At 45.1% G+C, this 27815-nt stretch overlaps 2 protein-coding genes across 2 annotated transcripts in view; one reads left to right on the top strand and one right to left on the bottom strand.

Annotated features, from left to right (window-relative positions):
* The window catches only part of LOC103240088 (uncharacterized), a 126152-nt gene that overhangs the window by 93441 nt on the left and 4896 nt on the right, over positions 1-27815 (bottom strand). The window lies entirely within an intron of this gene.
* LOC140713184 (putative uncharacterized protein DIP2C-AS1) lies at positions 35-4084 on the top strand. Its single transcript, XM_073022591.1, has 2 exons — positions 35-3725; positions 3837-4084. The coding sequence occupies exons 1-2, from the start codon at positions 3658-3660 to the stop codon at positions 4012-4014; spliced, it is 246 nt and encodes an 81-aa protein (XP_072878692.1). The 5' UTR covers positions 35-3657; the 3' UTR covers positions 4015-4084.

Here is a 27815-nt window from a genome sequence, read left to right as displayed (position 1 = left end):
GGGAGTGCGGCTTCTTGCTCTGTCAGCACCACAGCCCACCGTAGAGCCACACGGGTTCTGCCCGATGTTCCCACTTCAGGGAGTCTGGGCAGGTGCAGCTGAAACATCCAGGGGGCAACCCCCACCCCCACTTCTCAAAAGTACACGCAGAGGCAGACAGAATGAAACATGGCCCCCAAACCTCAGACGTATGGTTCAGCAACGCGGCCCACCATAGAGTCACATGGGCTCTGCCCAACGCACCCAATTCACAGAGTCTGGGCAGGTCCAGCTGAAACAGCACCTGGGGGGCAACCTCCAACCCCACTTCTCAAAAGTACATGCAGAGGCAGACAGTATAAAACACGGCCCCCGAGCCTCAGACATAAAGTTTGGCACGGGCATCTGTGAAACAAGAACAAAAGTCGCATGAGAAAGTGAGCACAAAAATGAAAAAAATAACAGAATTACAGTGAAGATGGATGAGATGGGGAGGATTGCGAGAAATTTGAGAAAGGGACTGAGGACCTGAAGGGGCACATAAGGGCTGGACACTCCCGACAAGGTAACAAAGACACCTCTGGATGAGGTGGGACGTCATCTTCATTATGGAAATAAAGGGGAAAAGCCTGAAAACATCAGTTTCCTACCACGAAGCAAAAATCAAACTGGCTTCAGACTTCTCCTCTACAACACTGGATTCCAAAAGACGAGGATGTGGCATCTGTGGGGTCTTCAGGGAGAGCTGGCACAAACGTCCCAGAGCTGCCATCTCCAGAAGCAGCTGAAATAGCCTCAGATCCAGCAAACTCTTGTCTTGAAAAATCTATCAGAGTACACCCCCTTATCAAACGGGCGCATGGCTGCAGGGGGTGTGGTGTAAGGCGATTTAGAAATCTTACTCCATGCAGACCCTAAACTTGAGAGGCTGCTGGTCACACCCTGGGAGGACCTCAGCCAGTGGGAAGCCCTGTGCCTCCTCTCTGCTCCATCTCTAATGCCAAGAAACATTTTATGCATAAAATTACGTTATTTCCAATTTGTTAAATTGTATATACTAAGTCCATAAAGAGACCAAGAAAATGTATAAAAACATTGATGACTTCACGGTGGTATTATAACTAATTTTTAAACAAAACATGTTGTCTAAATTTTCCAGACTGAAAAAATACTCTTTTTAGCAAGAAAGGTGCTTTTAAAGTCACCATAAACAATTATATATCCATCCTACAAACGTGGTCTTAAAATCAAAAGTGAAGAGCAAAAACAGCAGAAGGAAGTGCATGAATATGTTGATAACGTTTATCTCTGAATGGGGGGGCTGTTTTACCTTCCATTTCCCCATGTTTGAAGTGTCACTTCTGTAATGTAATAATAGAGCAAACACAGTAGTTGAGGAATCACTGCTGCCCACTAGGACATAAACCAAGTCTCCTCCAAAATGCTGCGACCCCAACCTCTGATTTTATCTTTTAAATCAGCTAGGTTTTCTCCCCTAAAAAGAAGCATATTGTATCATTACTCTTTAAAGTTAGGTGACTTAACAGGCATACAGACTTAAACACCTTCTGGAAAGCTGATGTGTGAAGTTTAACTAAGATTTGTTTTGTTCTGAAAAGAGCAGGGGCACGTTCCCAGGTGAGGGGACTCCAGGAAACACTGGCTGTGTCTGATGGGCCCTCACCTGGAGAAACAAGCGCTCGACGCCTCCAACCTCCACCCGGACTCAGCAGGAAACGGGTGTAGAGCTGAAGACAGACTCGTCTATAAAAACCCCAAGGGCTGTTTCCAGGAGCTACTCACTGCCCCATGCCGCCGCACCCTGCCCCCCTGTGCAGGTACCGGAGCTGCTGTCCAGCCTTCCCCAGGCTCTCTATGCCTCCTTCCACCCCACGCCAACCTGCACCACCCAACTCCCCACCGTCTCTTACTGACCACCCGCCTCAACTCCCGCATAGCCTGGAAACTGCAAAGCTGCCTGGCACCAAGAGGGGACGGGCAGTGAAAGCACCAGCCAGGTGGCACCTGCTCCCACCAGACTGCAGGGTCACAGCACCTGCCTCATGGAACCGTTGTTATGCACAAGTACAGTGGGAAATCAATTCAGCTTTAGCTTTACTTTGGTGCTAAATTAACTTTATAACACTTGGTTATAACATCCATTAATTTTTACAGCAATTACTAAAATAACTCATAATGCATTCATTTACCATATTCAGAAAAGCAACTGAAAAACCAAACACACAGCAGAATTTTATAGGACTGTAGTAGTTTTTGTTAGGCTCTCAAATTATTTTAAGCTCAAAATTAAAGTAATTAAATCTGTGACTCTCAACTGGGGAGGTGGGCACACAGAGAGGGGAAGTTAAAATCCTTTTTTTTTTCCAAACCTCACGCAGACCCACTCGGCTGGTAATTTCCATTGCTGGAATTATGTCCTGTTCCTTAGGTTAAAAACAACTGCCTTCATGCCTATTAAAAATAATGTTTCTTCCTTTCCTGAGTGATTGTGAAATAAGCCATGGTGGCAAGGTAGGCACGAACAGAGGGAAACTGAGTCCATGTCCACATTTGATGGTGGGCAAGAACAGAAGGAAATTGGGTCCACATCCACATTTGATGGTGGGTGAGAACAGAAGGTAACTAGGTCCACATCTATATTTGATGGTGGGCAAGAACAGAGGGAAACTGAATCCGTGTCCACATTTGATGGTGGGCAAGAACAGTGGGAAAGTGTGTCCAAGTCCACATTTGATGGTTAGCAAGAACAGGGGGAAGCTGGGTCCACATCCACATTTGATGGTGGGAGAGAACGGGGGAAACTGGGTCCACGTCCACATTTGATGATGGGCGAGAACACGGGGAAACTGGGTCAACATCCACATTTGATGATGGGCGAGACCACGGGGAAACTGAGTCCACGTCCACATTTGATGGTGGGAGAGAACAGGGGAAAACTCGGTCCACGTCCACATTTGATGGTGGCTTTTAATGCACCGCAGCCTGTGTTCCCTTGACCTTCACGAATTTTCAGGTAGTAAGAAAGCAATTTTTCTTATTGGAAAGGAGAAAACTAAGTGGCTGCAAAATAATGTAATTTCCTTAAAGCAAAACAACAGAGAACCAACTTTGACTTTTTTCACATTACCCAGTAATTCTAAGACTCAGGGTTTTGTCATGTTACAGCAAATGCCGTTCATTAAGGGGAAATTGGAAGTCAGAACAGTGTGTGCTATTCAAATTCTCAATGAATAATTAATTCAAATGGGTTCAGAGTGCTATAAAATGAAATTAATTTGTTTTTAGTTTAACCCCAAATCCCCAATCCCTTGCCAAATGATCCTCTATGTATCCTACATAAAGGACAGGGTCTTTCTGGCAGAAAACCATTAAAAGTTTTTATTTGCAGTAAGAGAAACATGCCTTCTTATTATCAAACAAGTGTATGGCCTCCTTGCGGGGGGGGTCACCCATCACCCGCATCCCCGTGTGTCACGGTGTTGCCGCACACCATTAACGCATCAAAACGGAAAAGGAAATGTAAGCAGTGTTTGCTGTCCAAAGTTCACGTCAACAACTCCTTATTATGAAGGCACTTCTGAGCCTTTCCTTCTGCATCTGGGAGCTGCCAGCAACCCAGTTCCAGGAGAGAAAATAACTCGACACCTCCTGCAGCCCATGGAGTCCTCTTGTTGGAACAAGGTCCCCCCAGGAGAGAGGAGCCCCCAGCAGGGTCAACACTGGAGGTCCTGGGGGTGGGTGGTGCTGGGGAGGCCATGCGGGGAGGGCTGTTCCCTGTTCCCTTCCCCTCAGGAGACAGCTGGCCCAAGGTGACACAGCACCGGATGGGATTTCAGGGTCAGGGACCACGGAGCCCGGGGCTGTGGACCACACCAGCCCAAAGCTACTGCATGCCCCAGACCGGGGCTGTGGACCACACCAGCCCATGGCCACTGCATGCCCCAGACCAACACGAGAAGAGTGCAGACCAACAATATCTTCGTCTACGGTAGGTGTCACGGTTATCGTTCCTAAGAGAGTCCATGGCCACTTCTACCAGGTGCCCTCCACTCTTCCCGTGCCCCAGCTGGTCCCCCTGTGACAGCCGTGTCTCTGAGAACGGGGTGTGGAGCCAGGGGGAAAACACAAAATAAACCACCTGCTACTAGAAACAGCCTCGCTGTCCTCAGGGAGCCGGTCCCGTGGCCAGCCTCACTGTCCTCAAGGAGTCGATCCCGGGGCCAGCCTCGCTGGACTCAGGGAGTCGGTTCCAGGACCCCATGGACACCAAATCCAGGCACATTCAAGCTCCACAGGTGGACGTGCTGAACCTGCGTGTACAAAGAGTCGGCCCTCCGATACCCGTTTCACATGGCAGGAACACTGTATTTTCTGCGTGTACAAAGAATCAGCCCTCCGACATGCGTTTCGCGTGGCAGAACACTGTATTTTCTCCCTGAGTTTGGTTGAAAAAATCCACCTATAAGTTGACCCGCAAAGCTCAAGCTTGTGTTGGACGAGTCAACTGTAAGCAATTGACACTGATTCCTACCAACAATATCCAAATCTTACCATGACCAGCACGATAAACAGAATAAGCAAAATTTAAAAACTAAAGCAGAGTTTTTTCCTGCGAGTTGGCGCACTGCGTATCTCCTGCGGGAAAGACCACACTGGCTGCTGACCAAACTCCACCGGCCTCTTCCTCCGTCCTGAGGGCATCTTCCTCCATCCTGACAGCAGCCTGGGCCCACCTCAGTCCCAGGGCGGGGGAGGGGGAGGCACTGTGCACCCTCCCAGCTCTCCTCTGCCCCTTCCCTCAGGCTGGCCCAAAAGCAGCCTTGACAGTCACGTGCTGGGGACATCGAGCTGCCCCTCCTCGGCCCACAGCCTCAGGCCACCTGTCTCATCTGTGACTGAGAAACAGAGCTGCAGCTGGAGGCGGGAGGTGGGACAAGCTGGGATCTACCCATGGCCAGGCCTCGCTGCTCCGATCACTCAAGCTTCACTTTCATCGCTCGCTCTACCAAATAAACTAGAATAAAATATGCCGCGTCCTCCTTTCCACACACTCCCAAGCCTCCCATCCCACTTCCCGGCGCTGACCCCATAAGATCACTTTGTGCATCTTTCCAGGTATTTTCTATCCTCCTCAAGCACAGAACCACATTCAGAGTGAATTTTTTTTTTTTTTTAACAGAAATGGCACCAGGGCAGATGATGATTTTTTTGTACCATTTCTTTACTTTCTTGGGCATTTTCCGCACCAGGACAGATGGGCTCTGCTCTCCTTCCTCCCCATCCAAAGCTGCCTCACAGCAGCCACACACAGAGCCGTAAACCCTCGCAAGACTGTGGGTGTCTCGGGGTGCCCCACGACCCCAAAGACCAAGGGTCACAGATCCACATTGTGCAACAATACTTCAGACATGGCCTCGAGCCTGGGAACCCTGCTGGCCAGCCCAGGTCAGCCCCAGAATAGAGGTGTGAGGGGTAACATGTGCACTTCTTAAAAAAAAAAAAAAAAAAGGCAGATATTCAGTGCCACATTTAAAATGGTCATGGCGGCCAGGCACAGTGGCTCATGTGTGTAATGCCAGCACTTTGGGAGGCCAAGGTTGGCAGATCACTTGAGGTCAGGAGTTCAAGACCAGCCTGGCCAACACGGTGAGACCTGTCTCTACTAAAAATACAAAAATTAGCTGGGCATGGTGGCAGGCACCTGTAATCCCAGCTACTCGGGAGGCTGAGACACAAGATTCTCTTGAACCCTGGAAGCAGAGGTTACAGTGAGCTGAGATTATGCCACTGCAATCCAGCCCGGGTGACAGAGCAAGACTCTGTCTCAAAAATAAAAATAATAAATACAAAAGAAAAATATATATATGCATTCCTAGTCCCTTGGAGTTGCAGCAACAAAGCTGGTGATATATTTTGGGTGTTTCTAATCAATGTTTTCCATGAGCTACACTGCAAGTCTCAACCTTGACCCTGCTACAGTAATCATCTATTACAAATTAAAACAAGAGCCATAACTCTGTCTCCTACTAAAATATTCTAATTGAGACATGTTAACGGAATGCATTTCTTTGGGTGAGAAAGTATCCACCAGGGTGGGGAACAGACGGCCCACCGACTGTGCTGTGGCCCTGACCACCAAGGACTCACGAATCATCCACAGCAAGGCTGGTGACTCAAAAAGAACACTAAATTGCTCTTTGACATTAATTCTTAAACCTTGAGAAACCAAAGTTCTCTTTGTAACAGACTTGAAAAAGGATGAAGTCAGAAGTAGCTCAGCAGAGATGCACCAACTCTTACCTGGGAGAGACACCCCTTGCTAATCACGTCTGGATTAACGGATGTGCTAAAAGCATCTCTTCCAACAGGGACACAGACTGCAAACAGGAATGCTGCGAACACCTTCCCCGGATAACCCAGTCCTGACCCATCCACCCCTCAGGAGGTCCCCAGACAAGTCCAATAAGGAAATGACCCCACAGCAGATTCAGGTGCAGGTAGTGAGGGTAGTGGTGTCAGGGAATTCCACCGTAAACCTTGACAGCATGCAGGGAGGTGTACCCAGCTGGACAGGTGAAGTCAAAAGTGCAGGATGATCTGACCATTCCAAATATACAGGGCATTCCAATTTTGTTAAAATGAAACCCAGCCTTTGAAAAGGCTCGGACTTCCCACAATGTGTGGTATTTATAGTGTGGAGGGCACTGTAGAGAAGTTATCAGAGGGTTCATGACGGCAAGATCCATGGAGGCTCTGCCATGTGCCAGGCATGAGACAACTGTTTACATAAAACACCTCATTTCACCCTACACAGAGTCCACAGACTGCTCCACAGTCTCCCAGGTAAGAGTTGGTGCATCTCTGCTGAGCTACTTCTGACTTCATTCTTTCTCAACTGCTTCATGTTTCACCCTACACAGAGTCCACAGACTGCTCCACATTTCACCCTACAGACTCCACAGACTTCTCCACATTTCACCCTACAGAGTCCATAGACTGCTTCACATTTCACCCTACAGAGTCCACAGACTTCTCCACATTTCACCCTACAGTGTCCACAGACTGCTTCACATTTCACCCTACAGAGTCCACAGACTGCTCCACATTTCACCCTACAGAGTTCACAGACTTCTCCACATTTCACCCTACGGAGTCCACAGACTGCTTCACATTTCACCCTACAGAGTTCACAGACTTCTCCACATTTCACCCTACAGAGTTCACAGACTTCCCACATTTCACCCTACAGAGTTCACAGACTGCTCCACATTTCACCCTACAGAGTCCATAGACTGCTTCACATTTCACCCTACAGAGTTCACAGACTTCTCCACATTTCACCCTACAGTGTCCACAGACTGCTTCACATTTCACCCTACAGAGTTCACAGACTTCTCCACATTTCACCCTACAGAGTTCACAGACTTCTCCACATTTCACCCTACAGAGTCCACAGACTTCTCCACATTTCACCCTACAGAGTCCACAGACTGCTCCACATTTCACCCTACACAGAGTCCACAGAATGCCCCACATTTCACGCTACACAGAGTACAGAGACTGCTTCACAGAACACTACCAAAGGGGACCATCAAATCATCCCCAAGAAGTAATGAGCGCCTTAAAAGTAAGAAAGCCAACCTCCTCCCCCTCTCTTAACTCCCTCTCCTCATTTCCACAGAACCAAAGAAATATGAAGGGCCAGTGACGCCCCACTGAAGAACGCTCTCCTGGTGGTTACGCTCTGTACATAGGGAGCACAACACTGCTCCGTGCTGCGTGAGGCTACTATTCTATACTACACTAGTACAATCTGTTTGTTCTATTCTATACTATTCCATTCTCTATGATAGAATACTACAGCTTCATTCTATACTATAAAATACTGTACTATCTGTTCTATTCTATTCTGTTTTCTTCTATACGGAAAGGAGTTAGCCAGCTTGCTTTAGGCAGACAGTAAGGGAAGGGTCCCAGAGAGCCTCCAGCCCATGTTTTGTGCAGATAGGGGGACTTGCACGGGGGGCTCGCCTAAATATGCTCACAGCAGACTAAGGGTCCCCATGCACACGGGGGAATGGGGTGGAGTCACCAGAAATTTGCTCCTTAGACAGGGAGCCCAGCCCCATCAGCTTCTATATAAAGCCCTTGTAGTCAACTGGGAAGGGGGCGACCAGCAACCTGCTCTCAGGACCCCTCTTTTCACTGAGAGCTTAACTTTTAGCTTAATAAGTTCCACTGCACTCATTCTTCGATGTCCACGTGCCTGTTTCTTCCTGGTCACGAGACAAGAACCTAGACCCAGCCGAGCTAAAAAGCAAAACTCCTGCATCAGTGCTACAGAACACTATCCTCTCTGTTCTGTGCCATACGACTCTGCTATTCCACACCACACTATGTAATAATAATACTATGCTGTGTGTTCTAATCTAGACTGTATTATGCTATGCAATACTACGTCATTAGTTCAACTGTGTACTCTACAATACTATCCCACTTGTTCTATTCTAGACCATGTAATACTATTTGTCCTATTGTATACTGTACTACATAAAGTTACTCTGTTTCTTCTATTCTATGCTACCCTATATAACATTATACTATTTGTTCTATTCTGCGCTACTCTATATAATTCTATTCTGTTTGTTCCATTCTATACAATACCTTGCATCATTTTACCATGCTCCACGATACAAGAGTAGAGTCAGTTATACTTTCATAATCTCTTTTCCAAGCTCTTACCCAGTAAGAAATGTGATGTTTTACTATGCCTCACATAAATGCACATTTCATGGTAATCAATGCCATTTCCTATGGTTATAGAATTCTGTCTCTATGATTCTATTGATACAGCTTCTTTGGGCTTTTCTTTAAGTCCTTTGCAGTGTCTGGTTTCCTAGTGAAAAGATGACTAAGGTCCCGATAAGATCCTATAAAACCAGCATTCACACAGGCTCACCTGTGTGCACACTGCTGGACTCCGTGTTGAAGGAGTGAGAGGAAGACAGACGGCTGTTGGTGGATGGAAGGCAACAAGCACAGAGTAGATTCCAGAACTGAGACATGTACCAAGGCTCGGGCACAGCTGAGGGTCGATCCCAATTCTAGCCTCTCACAGAAAGGCAGAGGAGACTTAGCACAAAGAGCATGGAACTTTGCTTTAATAAAGCAAATGCGGCCGGGCGCGGTGGCTCAAGCCTGTAATCCCAGCACTTTGGGAGGCCGAGACGGGCGGATCACGAGGTCAGGAGATCGAGACCATCCTGGCTAACACGGTGAAACCCCGTCTCTACTAAAAAGACAAAAAACTAGCCGGGCGAGGTGGCGGGCGCCTGTAGTCCCAGCTACTCCGGAGGCTGAGGCAGGAGAATGGCGTGAACCCGGGAGGCGGAGCTTGCAGTGAGCTGAGATCCGGCCACTGCACTCCAGCCCGGGTGACAGAGCGAGACTCCGTCTCAAAAAAAAAAATAAAAAATAAAAAAAAAAAATAAAGCAAATGCTTACCATCCACTGTGAGGAGCTCAAGGAGAAATGGCAGTAGGCTCTACTAATAACTACTGCTTTAGAAAATGGAAGGGAGAGGGTAAATTTTCACATGGGCCATGTGGAAAGTTGGCTGGACCTGCCACTGGACCTGCCCCTGGACCTGACGATGGACCTGTCCCTGGACCTGATGCTGGACTCAGCCTGCTACTGGACTGCTAACAAATGCTGCCACTCAGTCTGCTACTGGACTGCTAACAAATGCTGCAGATTTTTATGGAGAGAAAAGCGTCTGAGAACAGCTGTTTTTATGGAGAGAAATTTTTATGGATTTTTACGGAGATTTTTATGGAAATTTTTATGGATTTTTATGGAGAGAAAATTTTTATTGAGATTTTTATGGAAATTTTTATGGATTTTTATGGAGAGATTTTTATGGAGAGAAATGCATCTGAGAGCAGCTGTCCCAGCTCTGGATGAAGCCGGCAGAAAAAGGAAGCAGCAGAGATGCTGGTATCATTCAGTGGGCAGAGTCAATGACCCTCCTCTAAGTTCAGCAAAACTCAACCTGCATGTCTGCAACTAGAAATACCAATCATAAGCCAGACCTCCTGGCAAATACCATTGACCCGCTGTAATTCTGTGTGGTGTATTATGTCCCATGTACAGGAAATCATTCACAAAGCCTTTAACCAGGAAGTACTAACATGACTTTTAATGCAATATAACAGCTTTGCACCCATTTAACATATATTTAACCCCAATGGTATATTTAAATATGTATTTTATAGAACATCAAGCATGTTTACCTAATGGCTCGAACTTTCACAATGTCTCTCCCTGAGAGGACAGCAGAGGATCCCATGCACTGTCTCCAGGAACATGCCCCTCCCAGAGAGGATTCACAAATCAAATGTGCACATGCACGCATGCACAGACACATATCACACACACACATACACATGCACACCTACATGCAATACATACGTTCACACATGCACACACATTCACATAATCACATAATACAACACATAACACATGCATGCACATACACACAACACTCACACACGCACATACACACAACACTCAAACACACATGCATATACATACACATTCTGACACACATACATATGTAAATGCGTAGACACAACATGCACAAATATACATGTATAACTATACACACACAAGCATCCATGCATGCCTACTTGCACATATGTGCAATCGTGCCTAAACATGTAACACATGCACACACATACATGCAACACAAATACACAGGCACACATATACACATGCATGCACATGTACATTACACACAAAGGCACACATACATGCCCAAGACATATGCATGCAATACATACTTTCATACACATAAATGCAAACACACATACATATATACACCCCTTAAAGACCCCATTATTCAATTCTAAACAAAGTGGTTTATCCCCCAAATGTAACTTCTCGTAATTAATAAGCTCTACTGCAAATTTCTTGTTTCAAATAATGAGGTCTCACACACACAGCACACACACATTTGTACTCCAATACGTGTGAACATATAAATAGAAATAGGCACACATGCACGAAGCCCCTCTTCTGTAAAGGTATTCTCAAACTTGAACTGAACGAATTCTGCTAATTATAGTCAGAGTCAGCAAAGATATATATTTGACCTCGGAATGAATATACTCGTTCTTTTCGTTACCCCTGGCAACAGCAAGAATGTAAAACAGAGAGTTGTGCGATACGATGCCACTTATTCAATCCCACTTCCTGGGATCTGACCCACTTGTAATAGCGTTTCTGTCTGAGTGATTTCCTTCTGACTAAAATCATGAGATAATTCCTTCTCTTCCTGCTTTCTCTTTCCCAGGCCTTTTCACTGCCCTTTCATCATCTCGGAAACTAAATCATACTTGTCAAAATGGAAGGCAAAGAAACAGTCTTAGGAGAGAATCCCACAATGGAATGGACCCAAGAGAGGAAAAAATATTCTTTTTGAAAATGTACAAAAGGAAAAGTCAAGAGGCCTGGGTTCCCTCTCATGACAGAAACAGACGTCAGCATAGCAGGTCGCTCAGCACAGTTCAGCTCTGTGTATGAAACAGAGATTCTAGTCCTTGTCCCTGTTTCAACCTCTGTGTATGAAACAGATTCTAGCCCTTGTCCCTGTTTCATGATGTTACAGTGAAGGAAACAAAACAGACAAAGGGCACAGGCTGCAGAAAAGGATTTTAAAAGGATGACTTTTAAAATGTGCACCTGCTTTTCAAGGGCACAATGAGGATATTTTCAAGTATATTAAAGCCGATTTATAAGAGATGGGTATAAAGACTCTACAAGGTCATTAGACTTTAAACTTACAAAGAAAACAAATCACACTCTCCTAGCATCACGAGTCAGGTGTTCCACAAATACTAAGAATAGCCACCGCAACAAGATCCACTACGAGGGGTCAAAACATAACCCATGAAGCGTGGCCGAGAGCTCCTATAACCTGATTTCTAGGAATCTAATTTTAAACATTCTCACAACTAGTACATCACAAAAATACAGAGATCCAAATGCCGTAACACAAGTGCTAACAACACCTAGCCAAAAATATATGAAGCATTTCAGGCAAAAATCCCAGAATCAGAAGAACACAAGTTTTATAAGTTCTTCAAAAGCTGGTGCTGGTTGAGGCTCTTCTGCAGACTTCAACAAAAGACACGCTAGAATTAGCCATTGACGGTAACCCTGAGTCAACGCACAGTGTTCGGAAAAGCACAAGGCCTGCTCTGGGCTTGAGACCCCTGGGAACTTTCTCTGGACGGCACCGAGTGGACGACTTTGAGAACTCAAAATAACCAACAACCAGTCCGTGAATAGAGAAAGAAGACTGCAGCCTCCCTGGGGACCTGGCTCCATGCCTGCCCCCTTTCTTCCAGATACCTTTGCCCTTCCTGGTTCCCTCCTCCACCTGGAGATGCTCTGGGTTCAGGCCCCTCTCCAGTTGTGTCTCGGTCCACAGCTGGCTGCCTGTGTGAAGCACCAGGCCTTGAAGGACCATCTCCACCTGCTTCCTGCACTTCCCACCCACTTCCGCCATGACGCCCAGACTCTGGCTGCTCTCAGGCTCCCTTCACAGGCTCCAACTGGAGTCCTGCCCCCTGGTTTTCAGCAACACTTGGGACTTTCTCCTGGAAACTCTCGGCTATGGGCTTTAGTGAACTGCGCCATCCAGCTCTTCTCTGGACTCTAAGCAGGGCCTTTTCTGGGTCTTCCAACCCTTCCTCCATTTCCAAATGTGGGCTTTCCTTTGGCTTCCTCTCTCCAGACATGCACGCCTCACACTCTGGCTACTTGACCTGCACTTCTACCTAAGAGGCTCCCAAATGCACCCTGCTCCAGATTTTCCCCAAGCCTCCTCCTGTATTTCCAAACTCGCAGCTTGCAGTGGTGTCTCTAAGTATCTCCGAGTCAGGTCCACACTTGCTTCACCTGATTTCCAGCAAAGCGCAACGGCGACCTCAGGGTGCAGACTCGCAGCTTCATCCGCCTTCCTGTACTCCCTCTTCCCCTCCTGACCCAGGCACCGAATCGCTCAGCTCACTGGTTGCCTTCTTTCCTCCTCCCGCCAAGGCGAGTGCCCTGCATGAGCCTGCGCTGTCACCCCCCCCCCCCTCCACCCCCTGGCTCCACGGCAAGCCGCACATCAGAGACACGATTCTCTCCGAAACCCTCAGTGGTTCCCTAGTATCCCACAGGTAAGGACTTCCACGTTCTGGCCCCAATCTAACTTTCTGGCCTCAGATATGCACATGCATATTTTATCTATGCAAAGAGAGTACAGGCCTCAACACCTGCTCTCATTCCTGGGCTCCTAGCTCCTCCTGAAGGTGCTGTATGAGGTACCTATGCACTTTCCAAACACTAACTGAATATGCGCTTGGAGAACACTTACTTGATAGTTTTGTGGCATTGTCAGATAACGTGGACAAAGTGAGAACTACGCAGGTGTGTGCATGCTGCCTTGCCCAGACCTCCCTTACCCAGACACTCCCAGATGCTCAAGGGGACCAGCCCTATTGGCGCACAGGTAGGCTCAGGCTGCACCCCCACAGCTGGGCCCCGCGAGCTGAACTATAATCACGAAGCAGTTGTTTGCTCCTAAATCTGTTTATCCCGGTGCATTTGTTACACATTACTGAAACCAATGAAGTCTGACTCCAAAGAGAGAATAATTGTATGAAAACTAAGTTGGATGCCTTTCAAAGACTTAATATAGGGGAAATTTTTTTTTCATTTTAATCTTCTTTAAATTGCTATCAAATTAGGTGTGGGCAAAAAATATATACAATGTTTGAGGAAATAATTTTTAACGGTTTCGTATCTAACATTCCTTGCTTCTCTTGTGTTGCCTATTCTCTTCTAGAAGAATCAAAACTGTGGCAGGCCTGCGATGGCTCTGGTTGAGGAAAGAGGCCACACCCACAGCCAGCAGAACCATGCTCAGCAGCAGCCTAGCCCCGCGTGGAAGAGGTATGAACACTCTCCGGAGAGGTGGATGTGTACTAACGGTTCCCAGCTCTGACCTCTTTGATTAACTGAATGCGGTGATTGGTTTTATCTGAACATCAGACAAAAGGGTGTCTATGTCCAGGAAAGACTCTAAACAGTCTGGACCCTGCTGGGGCAGATGGTGACCGTGACCCAGTGATACCACTCTCCAGTGGGCAGCCAACCCTGTCTCCTAATCGTAAAGGACATTCATAGCAACACTACGAAAAAGAAACACTACTGTTCTGACCCGGAAGAGTGAAATTTAAAACACAAAATACACAGGTTCTAACTAAGAGGCAGACGGACCGGGCGCGGTGGCTCACGCCTGTAATCCCAACCCTTTGGAAGGCCGAGGCGGGTGGATCACTTGAGGTCAGGAGTTCGAGACCAGCCTGGTCAACATGGTGAAACCCCATCTGTACTAAAAATGCAAAAATTACCCGGACGTGGTGGTGGGCACCTGTAATCCCAGCTACTTAGGAGGCCGAAGCAGGAGAATTGCTTGAACCCAGGAGGTGGAGATTGCAGTGAGCTGAGATAGCGCCACCGCACTCTAGCCTGGGCAACTCCTTCTCAAAAAAAGTAAAATAAAATATAATAAAATAAAAGGCAGAAGAACAAAGGAGATTTCCTCTGATCTTAAAAACAGAAGTATCTGTTTCACAGCATGGATAATTGAAGATCTGCATAGAAATCACCTAGGGCCCCGCCCTCCCTCACAACAGACTGGGATAGAGGGAAGGAGGGCAGGAGGTGGGCCCCTTGTCCACGAGAGGCTCCTCCCACCACATCCCCTTCCTCAGGAGGGCAGCCTGCCCAGTGCAGGCTCCCTTCTCCCCAGGGAAGACCCTGGCGTCTCTACAGGAACACCCACCTCCCTTCCCTACAATCCACTCCAGCTGCTCACGGCCAGTCAAGGGGGGCGCTCTTCAGAGAGGAGCAAATGGTTTCGGGGAAAGCCTGAACTACAGCGTCCCAGGTGTGGCTTGCCAGGAAGCACAGAGGAAGGATGCAAGTCCCGAGAAGGAGGAGGCGCAGGAGGACGACGAGAGAGAAGAGAGAGAGACAAGAGAGGCAGGCCGCCCAGCAGGGGGCTGAGCGCAGGACCTGGCGGAGGCCTCCTGGGGAGGGACAGAGGCAAACATGCTGCTGCTTCTAGGCTGCTCGGGAAGATACAAGCTCGAAGGGGCTGCAAGACAGGACTCGCTGAGGAGCAGTCATGTGGATGCTCCGCCTCTCACACGGCACACACTGACAACATGCAACTCACATGCAACACAACACGCATGTACAATGCGCTTATACAACACTCACAACACACGACGCACACAAACACACACGACCTATACAACACATACCCAATACATGCAACTCACAACACAATATGCATTTATAACACACTCACATGACACATAACCAATACACGCAACTCACAACACAACATGCACGTACAACACACTCATACACACAGACAGCACATGTATCTTACATACAACACAACACGCACGTATAATGCACTCATACAGCACACACAACACACAACTCACAACATGCACATGCAACACACTCATACAACACACAACACTCATACAACACACAACACACGCAACTCACAACACAACATGCACACACAACACTCATACAACATACACACAATACATGCAACTCACAACATACACATACAACACACTCATACAGCTCACGTACAACACATGCAACTCACGTTCAACACAACATGCATGTACAACACACTCATACAACACAACATACATGTACACACAATACATGCAACTCACAACACAACATACACATACAACACACTCATACAACACATACAACACATGCAACTCACGCACAACACAGCATGCACGTACAACACACTCATACAACATATAACACATACAACATGCACACAACACATGTAACTCAACACAAATACATGTACAATGCACTCACAACACACAACACTCATACAACACACAACACATGCAATCCATAAACACACGTACAACACACTCATACAACACACAACACTCATACAACACACACAATACATGTAACTCATATACAACATACACATACACACATACAACACACAATACTCATACAACATACAAAACATGCAACTCACAAATACACGTACAACACATTCATACAACACACAACACTCAAACGTACATTAAATGCAACTCAACACAATATGCACATACAACACACATACAACCCATGCAACTCACATACAACACAACACACTCATACAACACATTCGTACAACACACACTATACAGATTCTAAGTATGAAATAGAAAACACACATGCACGGTTTCTAAAGTATGATGAAAGCTTTTTTCAAGAAGGTCGCCCAACATCCAAACTGGTACCATGTCCTCATTTTCAGCTGCTGTTCAGATTCAAGCATTTTTATCATTTGCTCTATGAATTATAATAATACAGCATAAACCCATTTTTCATTTTACACCCACTTTAGTGTGGGGTGCTCCAAAACCGGGGCCAGGAGCCTCAGAGTCGTCCCTCGGAACAAAACACAACCCACACTCAGAGGCCAGGAAGGGAACTCGGGGGGCGACACACACTCTCTCATCTGCAGAGCTCTGCTTCAATTACTTTACACGTAACCAGGGCTGGAACGGGGTTGGTGAGGGTACAGACATGGAAAACTGAAAAGAAACTGGCAGGTGGAGAAAGATCAGTCAAAATCCAAGGAAAAATGCTGAACATTTTCCACAAATAGTTCACACAACAGATGATACTCGGGCTACTGAAAGTTTATTGAGAGGGGTCTTGCTCCAAAGAATAAGTTCTCTCCCAAGGTTATCGAAGATTCACAGCAGACACCTGCCCCCAACACACCATCTTCCGAGGGCCTATGAGTCAAAAAGAAGGTAAGGGTGCAGGGGGAGGACAGCGGGAGGGGACCGAGAACTCGGAACCAAGTGATGGGCGGACACTGAATGCCTGACTCCAGGGTTATCACCTCAGAAAACAAGTCTGTTTAAGTCTGTAGTAACAGTGTTAGTGCTTTCACTGAACCTGCACTCAACACTGGAGAACCTCCCTGTGTTATGAAGACGATCTGAAAAATAACGTTAATTCACAATGTAGAGTGATGATTCAGCCACAGAAAATAAAACTGATACAATCCACTACAAGTCACACTATGTCTTTCTTTAGGACTGGTTTATGATCAGAAAAGAGGCAGCTTGAGATCTAAAATACTGAAACTGGCACACACCTTGTTTCCTTGAATTCTCACAACCGTGGCACCAGCTAGGGTAAGACAGAGTGGTTTTCAGAGCTTCCAGAACAGCAGAACAGATCAATCATAAATTTGCAAAAGTGATCTGAAGACAGAATTAATATTCCACGTTTTGGCTTAAACTAGTCATGTGATTTCCAATAAGTGGGAAACATTCACACCAATTTTTATAAGAAAGTTCAATGTGAACACATAGTACAGAACACTGCTTTTGTTTTGGAATTTATTTAATATGACAATTTCATTTGTATTTAGTTATTCTTGATGTTGAATGCTCATCTTTATTAATGATGAGCTACCCATTTTCTGACTGAGGAAACAGAAAGTTGTCACTGCCTAACAGCAATACTCAAAACAGCCTGTATGAAAGGAAAAGGTATATCTGTGTGCACACAGATGCATACACACGCATACACGTACCTACACATGTACACACGTGTGTACATATGTGCATACACATACATGCATACACACATATGCACATACATGTACACGCATACACACGTACACATACACACATACATGCATATACACGTGCACATGGATACATGGACATGCACATACACACGCATACACACATGCACACACATGCATGTGTACATGCATATGTAAATATCATCTCAGGTACATGGATTCAAAATTGTGATGCAAACAACGATAATCACAAAACAGGGTAGGGTGTCAACAAGTGAGAATTGAGATGGAAGTTCTGATATGTTCCAGAGACAATATGGGGGAGGTCCTCACATCACATAAACATCTTACCCATTTTAAACGTGACCATTCCTGCCAACATCAGCCTGGATTAAGATGATTTCATTGACATAAGGAACAGAAAATATAATACTTGTTCTAATGAGATTCTGTAATCATTACATTGTTTTCACAATTGTAAGTAATCACTAAATAACTTCCTCCCAAGGGTCTAAAAATAAAAATAATATAACAAAAGAAAGTCACAGTCCTGACAGCTTTGTCATGCAAATCACAACTGTGAAAATCAAGCATGTTTTTGAGACTATGCCCTCCTCAAATATCCTTCATGGAATTTTGTACCAGTAATGGCTGGTAATTAATTGTTATACCAGCTGGAAAGTATATCATTTGGGGTATGTGAAGTAAACATGTAAAGAGAAATGACCACACATACCTGAAACCAGGCCTCATTTCACAACTGTTTCCTACTTTCGATTTGCTTAGTTTACTTCATGAGGTACCTCGAGGAGAGAAAGCAGAGCTGGGATCTGCCCCGAGGCTGCTTCGGGAAGAGCTGGGTAGGCACCAAGACCCTCAGACTGAGGGCTGAGCTGAGTGACTATGACCCCATCACTGCAGCTCCCCAATCGTGTGTCCCTGTGTGTCACGCAAACCCCTGCCACACAGGTGACACACACCACACGCCTGACACAGGCTCAGCACACAGGGAGCGATCAGTAAGCGGTGACTAGAGAGAAGCGACGGCCTTCAGCGTGGACGGAGAAAACAGGCCACAGACTCACAGAGGAAACGCCACAGATCCACAGACGGAGGAAACACCACAGACGCACAGAGGGAAAAAAAGAGCCACAGACGCACGGAGGGAGGAAAAGCGCCACAGACGCAGGGACGGAAGAAACGCCACTGACGCACGGATGGAAGAAACGCCACAGATGCATGGATGGAGGAAACGTGCCACAGACGTATGGACAGAGGAAACGTGCCACAGAGGCACACACAGAGAAAACAGGCCATAGATGCACGAACGGAGGAAATGCCACAGACGCACGGAAGGAGGAACCAGGGCAGAGACGCGCACACACCAGTGTGGAACATAGGACAGAAACGTCCCGGCCATGCACTGTCCACTCCCGCTAGAGACTTCCCACCCCAGAGCACTCAGGATGGCTGTGGAGCTCCTGCCATGCACCCCAGAGGCGAAGCTGGGGAGCCAGAGATGAGCAGGTTCACGTCCATCAAATGCAGCTGCAATCCCTGTAATAACTGGAGGTCACTATTAAACACAAGGGCACTTCACTTGGAATAAAAGCACTCTACATAAAAGAACTAAAGATTGGCTGGAGACAGCTTAGAAACCGTCACCATCATTCTTGTTAGTGACAGCAAAGCTTCAAGAGTGGTCATTTTTCCTGTAGAAATGCCACAGAGGTGAGTCCTGGAACTCATTTAGAATATTTCTTTCCCAGAAACCACACAACCAAGAACTTAATAGTGCCGTCTCTTGACCAGAAAGATTCAGATTTCTGATGAAACTAAACCCTGTCCAGCCTCCTGATTCTAGAAGATGCTATACAGAAAAGCTAACTCAAAAGGGTTGCATTTCTTTTGTCGTCCATGATACATATTAAAAAAATTTTAAATATACAAAAAATGTAGGAATTATACAGTGAATACCCATGTATCTACCGCTAGATCAGATTAGATTTTAAATGTAAAGTTCTAAAAGTTCCCAGCTAAGGAAATGTGCAGTGTAAGCCTCTACCTGGTTAGAACCAAGGGGAATGGAATGAGCTTTCCCCAGCCTTGCTGCTCAGCTGGGAGGGGCTGCCACAGCTCAGCCACCCCACCCCAGAGCACCCAGGATGGCTGTGGATTTCCTGCCACCCACCCCAGAGGTGAGGCTGGATCCCCAATCGTGGTGTTAAGAGTGAGCCAGCCTTTAGAGGCCATGTGGTCTATACTTGAATAGAAAATGTTCCAGGAAACCAAAGATTCCAATGCCTGCACTGAATTCCTAACCATTTGAAACCCAGGCTCCTCATCTGTGTACAAAGAACAATGCTCTCTCCTAGGAAAGCATTTCAGAAGGACAAAAAAGGATCCACATGAGAGCAGCTGAAAACTACAAGGCACCATGCAATTATAAGACTTTTTCTATATCTTTGTTTCAAGGAATGTCAGCATTCTAAATATTGCAGTTCATCCCACATCACCTTTCAGGAGCAAATCATAACAATCAAAACTATCAGCAGAATCCCTACCAGCTCAGTCACCACGTGCTTCTTCTTCCTGCATGAGAATTCCTGCAGAACGATGGGACCATCCAAGAATGGCTCCCTGCCATCATGTGCCCATTCTCCTTCCCCAGGGAGCTATTCCTGTACTCATGGGGCACGGGAAACCTGTATAACGCCACCAGAAAGTCCTTGTTTGACTTACACACTTCCCAGAAGGGCTGATTTTATCCAGAATCCTAACTGTGTCAAACACCAAACCTAAGAAATCATCAAGAAACCAAGGAAATGTAAGGCCATCTCCTGCCCCGGGTGCATGGCTTCTAGGAGAGAAATAGAAAATGAGACATGAAAGGAAACTTTTAAGATATTCAGACCAACACTGGATGATTCCAGGAACCCATTACAGATCATTGCTGTTCCTAATAACAGGAAAGAAATTCTAAAATCCCAACAGGCATGGTGAGTCCCTCACTTGCATGAAGTCAAAATAATAATCCATCACTCTCTTCAAAAGGACAAAAGAAAAACTCTACTTCCTCTTCATATTAATTTATGTACAAGCAACTTAAGTGAGAAAATCTTAATGTCTGGACTGTGACATCAATAGCAAAATAATCCCAAGCTTCCCAATTAAAAGATACAGATGGGCTGAATGAATTTAAAACAAGAAAAACCGACTATATGCTGTCTACAAAAAACTCACTTCAGCCATAAAGATACACATAAACTAAATGTGAAGGGATGGAAAAACATATTCCACATTAATGGAAATCAAAAGTGAACAAGAGTAGCCATATTTATTTCAGATCAATCACAATTTAAGTCAAAAACTGTAAAAAGGAGACAAAAAGGTAATTATATAATAAAGAGATCAAAATAGCAAGAGGATATAACAATTACGAGTATATGTGCACCCAACAATAAAGTACTCAGATATATAAAGCAAATATTAGTAGATCTAAATAGAGAGAGAGGTTGGGCGCGGGCCTCACGCCTGTAATCCCAGCATTTTGGGAGGGGTGTGGAGGCAGGTGGATCACCTGAGGTCAGGAGTTTAAGACCAGCCTGGCCAACATGGTGAAACCCTGTCTCTACTAATACAAAAAATTAGCCCAGCATGGTGGCACATGCCTGTAATCCCAGCTACTTGGGAGGCTGAGGCAGGAGAATCACTTGAACTCAGGAGGTGGGGGTTGCAATGAGTTGAGATTAGACCTCTGCACTCCAGCCTAGGCAACAAGAGCAAAACTCTGTCTCAAATAAATTTATATATATATATACACACACACACACACACATACACACACACATATGTGTATATACACATATATATACACATATGTGTATATATGTGTGTGTGTGTATATATATATATAGAGAGAGAGAGAGAGACAGAGAGACACAGACACAGAGAGACACCAACACAACAATAGTAGGAGCTTCAAAATCCCACTGTCAGCACTGGAGGTTATCTAGTCAGAAAATAACAACAAAACATCAAATTTAAAGTCCAGTGTAGACCAAATGGACCTAACAGACATTTACAGAACATTTCATCCAACAGATACAAAATGCACATTCTTCTCCTCAGCACATGGAACATTCTCTAGAATCCACCACATGCTAGGCTACAAAAGAAGTCTCAATACATTTTTTCTAAAATTGAAATACCATCTAGGATATTCTCAGACTGTAACAGAATAAAGCTATAAATCAACAACAAGGAAGAGACACTTCTCAAAAGAAGACATTTATGCAGCCAATAGACACATGAAAAAATGCTCATAATATAGAATGAGACGACCACTTCTCCTGTTGTCTTTCCCAGCTTTTCCCCATCTCCCCTTTTCCCTAGTTTATAAGACAGGAGAAGGGGGAGAAAGCAAAAAGTTGGAAAGAAACAAAAGTAAGATAAATAGCTAGATGACCTTGGCACCACCACCTGGCCCTGGTGGTTAAAATAATAATAATAATATTAACCCCTGACCAAAACTACTAGCGTTATCTGTAAATTCCAGACATTGTTTGAGAAAGCACTGTAAAACGTTTTGTTCTCTTAGCTGATGCATGTAGCCTCCCATCATGTTTTGTCTGAGGCTAGTACTGCTACAATAATCACTCGCCACCAGAGAAATGCAAATCAAAACCACAATGAGATATCATCTCACACCAGTTAGAATGGCGATCATTAAAAAGTCAGGAAACAACAAGTGCTGGAGAGGATGTGGAGAAATAGGAACACTTTTACACTGTTGGTGGGACTGTAAACTAGTTCAACCATTGTGGAAGACAGTGTGGTCATTCCTCAATTTGACCCAGTCATCCCAATACTGGGCATATACCCAAAGGATTATAAATCATGCTGCTATAAAGACACATGCACACGTATGTTTATTGCGGCACTACTCACAACAGCAAAGACTTAGAACTAACCCAAATGTCCATCAATGACAGACTGGATTAAGAAAATGTGGCACATATACACCATGGTATACTATGCAGCCATAAAAAAGGATGAGTTCATGTCCTTTGTAGGGACATGGATGCAGCTGGAAACCATCATTCTCAGCAAACTATCGCAGGGACAGAAAACCAAACACCATATGTTCTCACTCATAGGTGGGAAATGAACAGTGAGATCACTTGGACACAGGAAAGGAAACATCACACACCGGGGCCTGTTGTGGGGAGGGGGGAGGCGGGAGGGAGGAGGGATAGCATTAGGAGATATACTTAATGTAAACGACGAGTTAATGGGTGCAGCACAACAACTTGGCACGTGAATACATATGTAATAAACCTGCACATTGTGCACATGTACCTTAGAACACAAAGTTTAATTAAAAAAAAATCAACAAGGAGAACTTTCAAAACTGTACAAATACATAGAAATTAAACAATATGCCCGTGAATAGCCAATGGGTCAATGAAGAAATTAAGAAGGAAATTTAAAAATTTCTTGAAATAAATGAAAACAGAAACACAACATATCAAAGTTTATGGTATACAGCAAAAGCAGTATTAAGAGGAAAGTTTATAACAATAAACTCCTACATTTAAAAAACAGATTTAAAATAAACAACCTAACAACGAACTGCAATAAGCCAGAAGAGCAAGAACAAATCAAATCCAAAAGTGGTAGAAGAAAAGAAATAACAAAGATCAAAGAGGAACTAAATAAACTTGAAACTAACAAATATAAAAATGAAGAAAAAAATGTTGGGTTTTTGAAAAGATAAATAAAATAGACAAACCATTAGCTACACTAAGCAAACAAAAAGAAATCCCAAATAAATAATATTAGAAACAGAAAAGGAGAATTACAGTTGATACCACAGAAATACAAGGGATCATTAGAGACTATTTTGAACAACTGTATATCAACAGATTGGAAAACCTAGAGGAAATGGATAAATTCCCGGACACGTACAACCTACCAAGATGGAACCAAGAAGAAAAGGAAATCCTAAACAGACCAATAATGAGTAATATGTATGACTAAGTAATAATAAAAAGTCTCCCAACAAAGAAAACCCCAGAACTAGGTGACTTCGCAGCTGAATTCTACACATTTTTATTTCAATTCATCTCAAACTATTCCAAAAATATTAAAGAGGAGGGAATTCTGCCAAGTTCATTCTTCAAGACCAGCATTACCCTGATACCAAAATAAGACATGGACACAATAAAAAGAGAAAACTATAGGTCAATATCGCTGATGAACATAGATGCAAAAATCCTCAACAAAATACTAACAAACTGAATCCAACAGCAAATCAAAAAGATGATACACCACAATCAAGTGAGATTTATCCCAGGATGCAAGGATTGCTCAACAAACACAGATCAATAAACACACTACATCACATCAACAGAATTAAGGACAAAAACCATAATATCATTTCGATAGATACAGAAAAAGCATTTGATAAAATTCAACGCTGCTTCATGATAGAAAGTCTCAACAAATGAGGCACTGAAGGAAATATACCTCAACACAATAAAGGTCATATGTGACAAACCCACAGCTAACATAATGGTGAATGGGGAAACACTAAGAGCTTTTTCTCTGAGATCTGTAACAAGACAAGGACGCCCACTTGTGCCACTCCTATTCAACACAGCACTGAACGTCCTAGTCAAGAGCAGTCAGGCAAGAGAAAGAAATCAAGGACACCCAAAGTGGAAAGGAGGCACTCTAATTGTCTGTTTTCAGACAATATGCTCTTACACATTTAAAAAAAAAAAAAAAAAAAGACTCCAGCAAAAATCTCTTTGAACTGATAAATTCAGTAAAGTTACAGAATACAAAATCAACATATAAAAATCAGTAGCATTTCTATAGACCAACAATGAGCCAGTGGAAAAAGAAATCAAGAAAGCAATCCCATTTAGCTACAAAAATATAAAATAAAAATAAAAATACCTCAGAAGAAATCTAACCAAGAAGGTTAAAGATCTCTATGAGGAAAATGATATTCTACCCTCTGAAGGTAGAACAGTGGCTTCCAGAGACAGGAAATGGTGGCGGGAAAGCAGAAAGGGAGAGGTTGGCTAATGGATACAAAATTACATCTAGATAGCAAAAATAAGATTTAGTGTGCTATAGCCTTGTAGGGTGACTATAGTTTACAATTTATTGTATACTTTCAAGCAGCTAGAAGAGAGGATTTTAAATATTCCCAGCATTAAGAAATGACAAATGTTTGAGAAGATGGACATGCTAATTACCCTGAGTTGCTAATTACACATGATAAATATGTATTGAAATATCACACTGTATCCCATGGATATGTACTATAATGTGTCCATTAAAAACAATAATTGTTAAAAACCCAAGGGCCATTTCTCATTTGTCCTATGTCAGTGTTGTGGTCCATTGGTGGAGACCTAGCCATTTGCAAGAAAGACTATAGTCACTTGAGCTGAAAGCAAATGAATCGTCACAAAAATTACCCCTGGCACCAAGTCTTCTTTCCAGAATTTCCTGCCCACAGCACTGCCACAGTCACTGTGGCAGGAAAGACACACTAGCACCCAAGTTTCAACCCCAGTACAGTTGATGCTTTTATTTCTCTGGTTTTGAATAAGTGTGTGTTCATAATTTACGTTTACTCCAACTGTCCCCTTGCTTAAATAGCTCCTTAAGGGTAACTTCCTCTTACTAAATTCCAACAGCTTCTGTGCATCCATTATATTCTCCAAAGTAAATAAAAAGAGAAAATGTGTTGAAAGCCTGATAATGTTCACTTAAGAATCCAGCATGATGTACAGCTTGAAATGGCCACTCCACCTTGTTCGTTTACATGACTTTTAAAGTAGCCCCAGTTATTATACATAATTGAAGCCATAATTTCTGCAATACCATTAGGTCCACAAATGGTGGGGCCAGGGGACTTCAAAGTCTGTCTCTGATTTTTTTTTAAAAAAAAGGAAAGCTCATGAGAGTAGGAAATGAAAACAAATATTCACACAACTCGGAATAGGGGATGGTGAAACATAAAGCTCCAGCCTGGCACAGGTGTCCAGCCAGTGAGGGTGGGGACACAGACTCATACGGTCCCCACCATCCCTCAGAAGTGCCACAGACAGGTGGGTGGCCTGAGACAGAGCCAGGTTCCGAATTCCAGGAGCTGTCTGGCTCATGTGCACCCCATGTGGTCCACAGTGCACGAGGATGCCCAACGTCACCAGTCCTGGTGCAGAACACAAGAATGCCCCATGGCATGAGCTCCCGCTGCACAGCATAGCCCGAAGTTGTCAGCTCAGACTCCTACACACACTGGCCACCAAGGCACTGCCTTCCAGGAAGGAGGACCCCAGAGGTCGTGGCAGGGTGAGGTTCTGCTCTTCATCATCCCCGAGCAGAGGGGAAAGTCCCAGCAGACATTTGGGGAGCCTCTACACATGGCTCTGGGACTCTGAGTGGAGGTTCAAAGATGTCCCCAGCTATGCCAGACTCAAACCTAAAAAAGGCCATCCTTCCAGATATGCCCAGACTGGAACCTATATAGACAACCCTTCCTAGCTTTCCTCTGGAAAAGCAGGCTTAAAAGAGTATCGACTAAAAGGGGCCACCAGGAAGACAGAACCTATCTTTAAAAAAAGAAATTTTTTTTTTTTTTTAAAAGAGACAGAGGCTCTGACCCATCTGAGCACAGAGTACATGCTCAGCAGCATCTGACAGAGCAGAGTAAGCACACACATGCTCTCCCTACCCTGTGCTCCCGGCACCCGTGCTCCCCGCACCCATGCTTCACATGCCCGTGCTCCCCACACCTGTGCTCCAGGCACCCGTGCTCCCCACACCCGTTCTCCCCACACCCATCCTCTCCATGCCCATGCTCCCTACACGTATCTGTGCTCCCCATGCCTATGCTCCCTGCAGCCGTGCTCCTCGTACGGTGCTCCCTGCACCCATGTCTGCTCCTCGAGCTCTCTTCCACTGATTTCCTCTGTACATCCCTCTTGATAGTCACTGTCACCTCGAATCACCTGGCTAAATGGAGGTAAAGAAAAAGTCTAGAGTAGCACATTGGAGGACAGAGTGGAAGTGGCTATTTACCAAGCAGGGCTATGAGATGAGCGCATCTGATCCCCATTAATCCTGACGATCAGTTGATTAGCCCTGTTCAACAGCTGGGGACACTGAGGTGTGGGAGGACAGGCTTGCTTACCCCGGACGATGCTGACAGTGTGGGCCCAGCCCAGTCCCACAGCCACCAGGAGGAGGCTCCTCACTGGGCAGGCGCGGAGGTGCAGCCCAGAGAACGCTTGGGACCCTGGCACAGACTCCTCAGGAAAGAAACAGAGAAAGGCCCACGGAGACTCAAGCAGCACAGAAGAAGGTCATCCACAGGTTAAAAATAGATGTTTGTGCTTTACCGTCCCAGAGTGCTAAAAATCGAACCCGCTCACACGCACAGCCTGACTTGAGCCCGGCCTCCTGCAGCACTGGGCTAAGCGAGAGACGTACCTGCCCCTCTCCTGACAATAGCAGACTCGGCAGCTATTCTTCAATGTACTTGACACCCTTCCGTGAGGATTAAGCTACACTCTGTCGACATTGGGTAAGTTTAATCCCGACACAGCCAACTGTCTAGATCTGCAGTGAACAAACAACTTACTTCGGATGATTCTGCCACTGACAAAGAGCCTGAATCTCCCAGCAAAGCTTAGTGGCACGACTTACCTTTCTGTTTTCATTTCAGGTACACTGGCCCACACGATCTAATTTACCTGCTGATAATGCCTTGGAAAGACCACCAGGGGGCCCCACACCATTTTCAGCTTTATAGGGATGTGAATTTCCCTTTGATGAGAAAGGTGATGGGGAAATAAAACAAGGATCCAAAACAGATGCCTGTGTGTTTCCTGGGAGTGATAAAGTCAGAAACTGCCTCTCTGTGTCAGGCGAGGGAGTAACAGAGACAATGGCACCAACTCCTGAGACAGAGGACTTGAGGCATGGTGCAGCCACCGCCTGTGGCCCAGGAAATTCCAGGGAATGTAGACCCCAGTTGCATGGTATAGCCACCAACTGTGACCACAGAAATTCC

This window comes from Chlorocebus sabaeus, chromosome 13, assembly GCF_047675955.1.
Source record: "Chlorocebus sabaeus isolate Y175 chromosome 13, mChlSab1.0.hap1, whole genome shotgun sequence".
In the NCBI taxonomy this organism is placed as follows: Eukaryota; Metazoa; Chordata; class Mammalia; order Primates; family Cercopithecidae; genus Chlorocebus; species Chlorocebus sabaeus.
The sequence above is the reverse complement of the archived record's forward strand: the minus strand, read 5'-3'. Positions and strand labels throughout refer to the sequence as shown.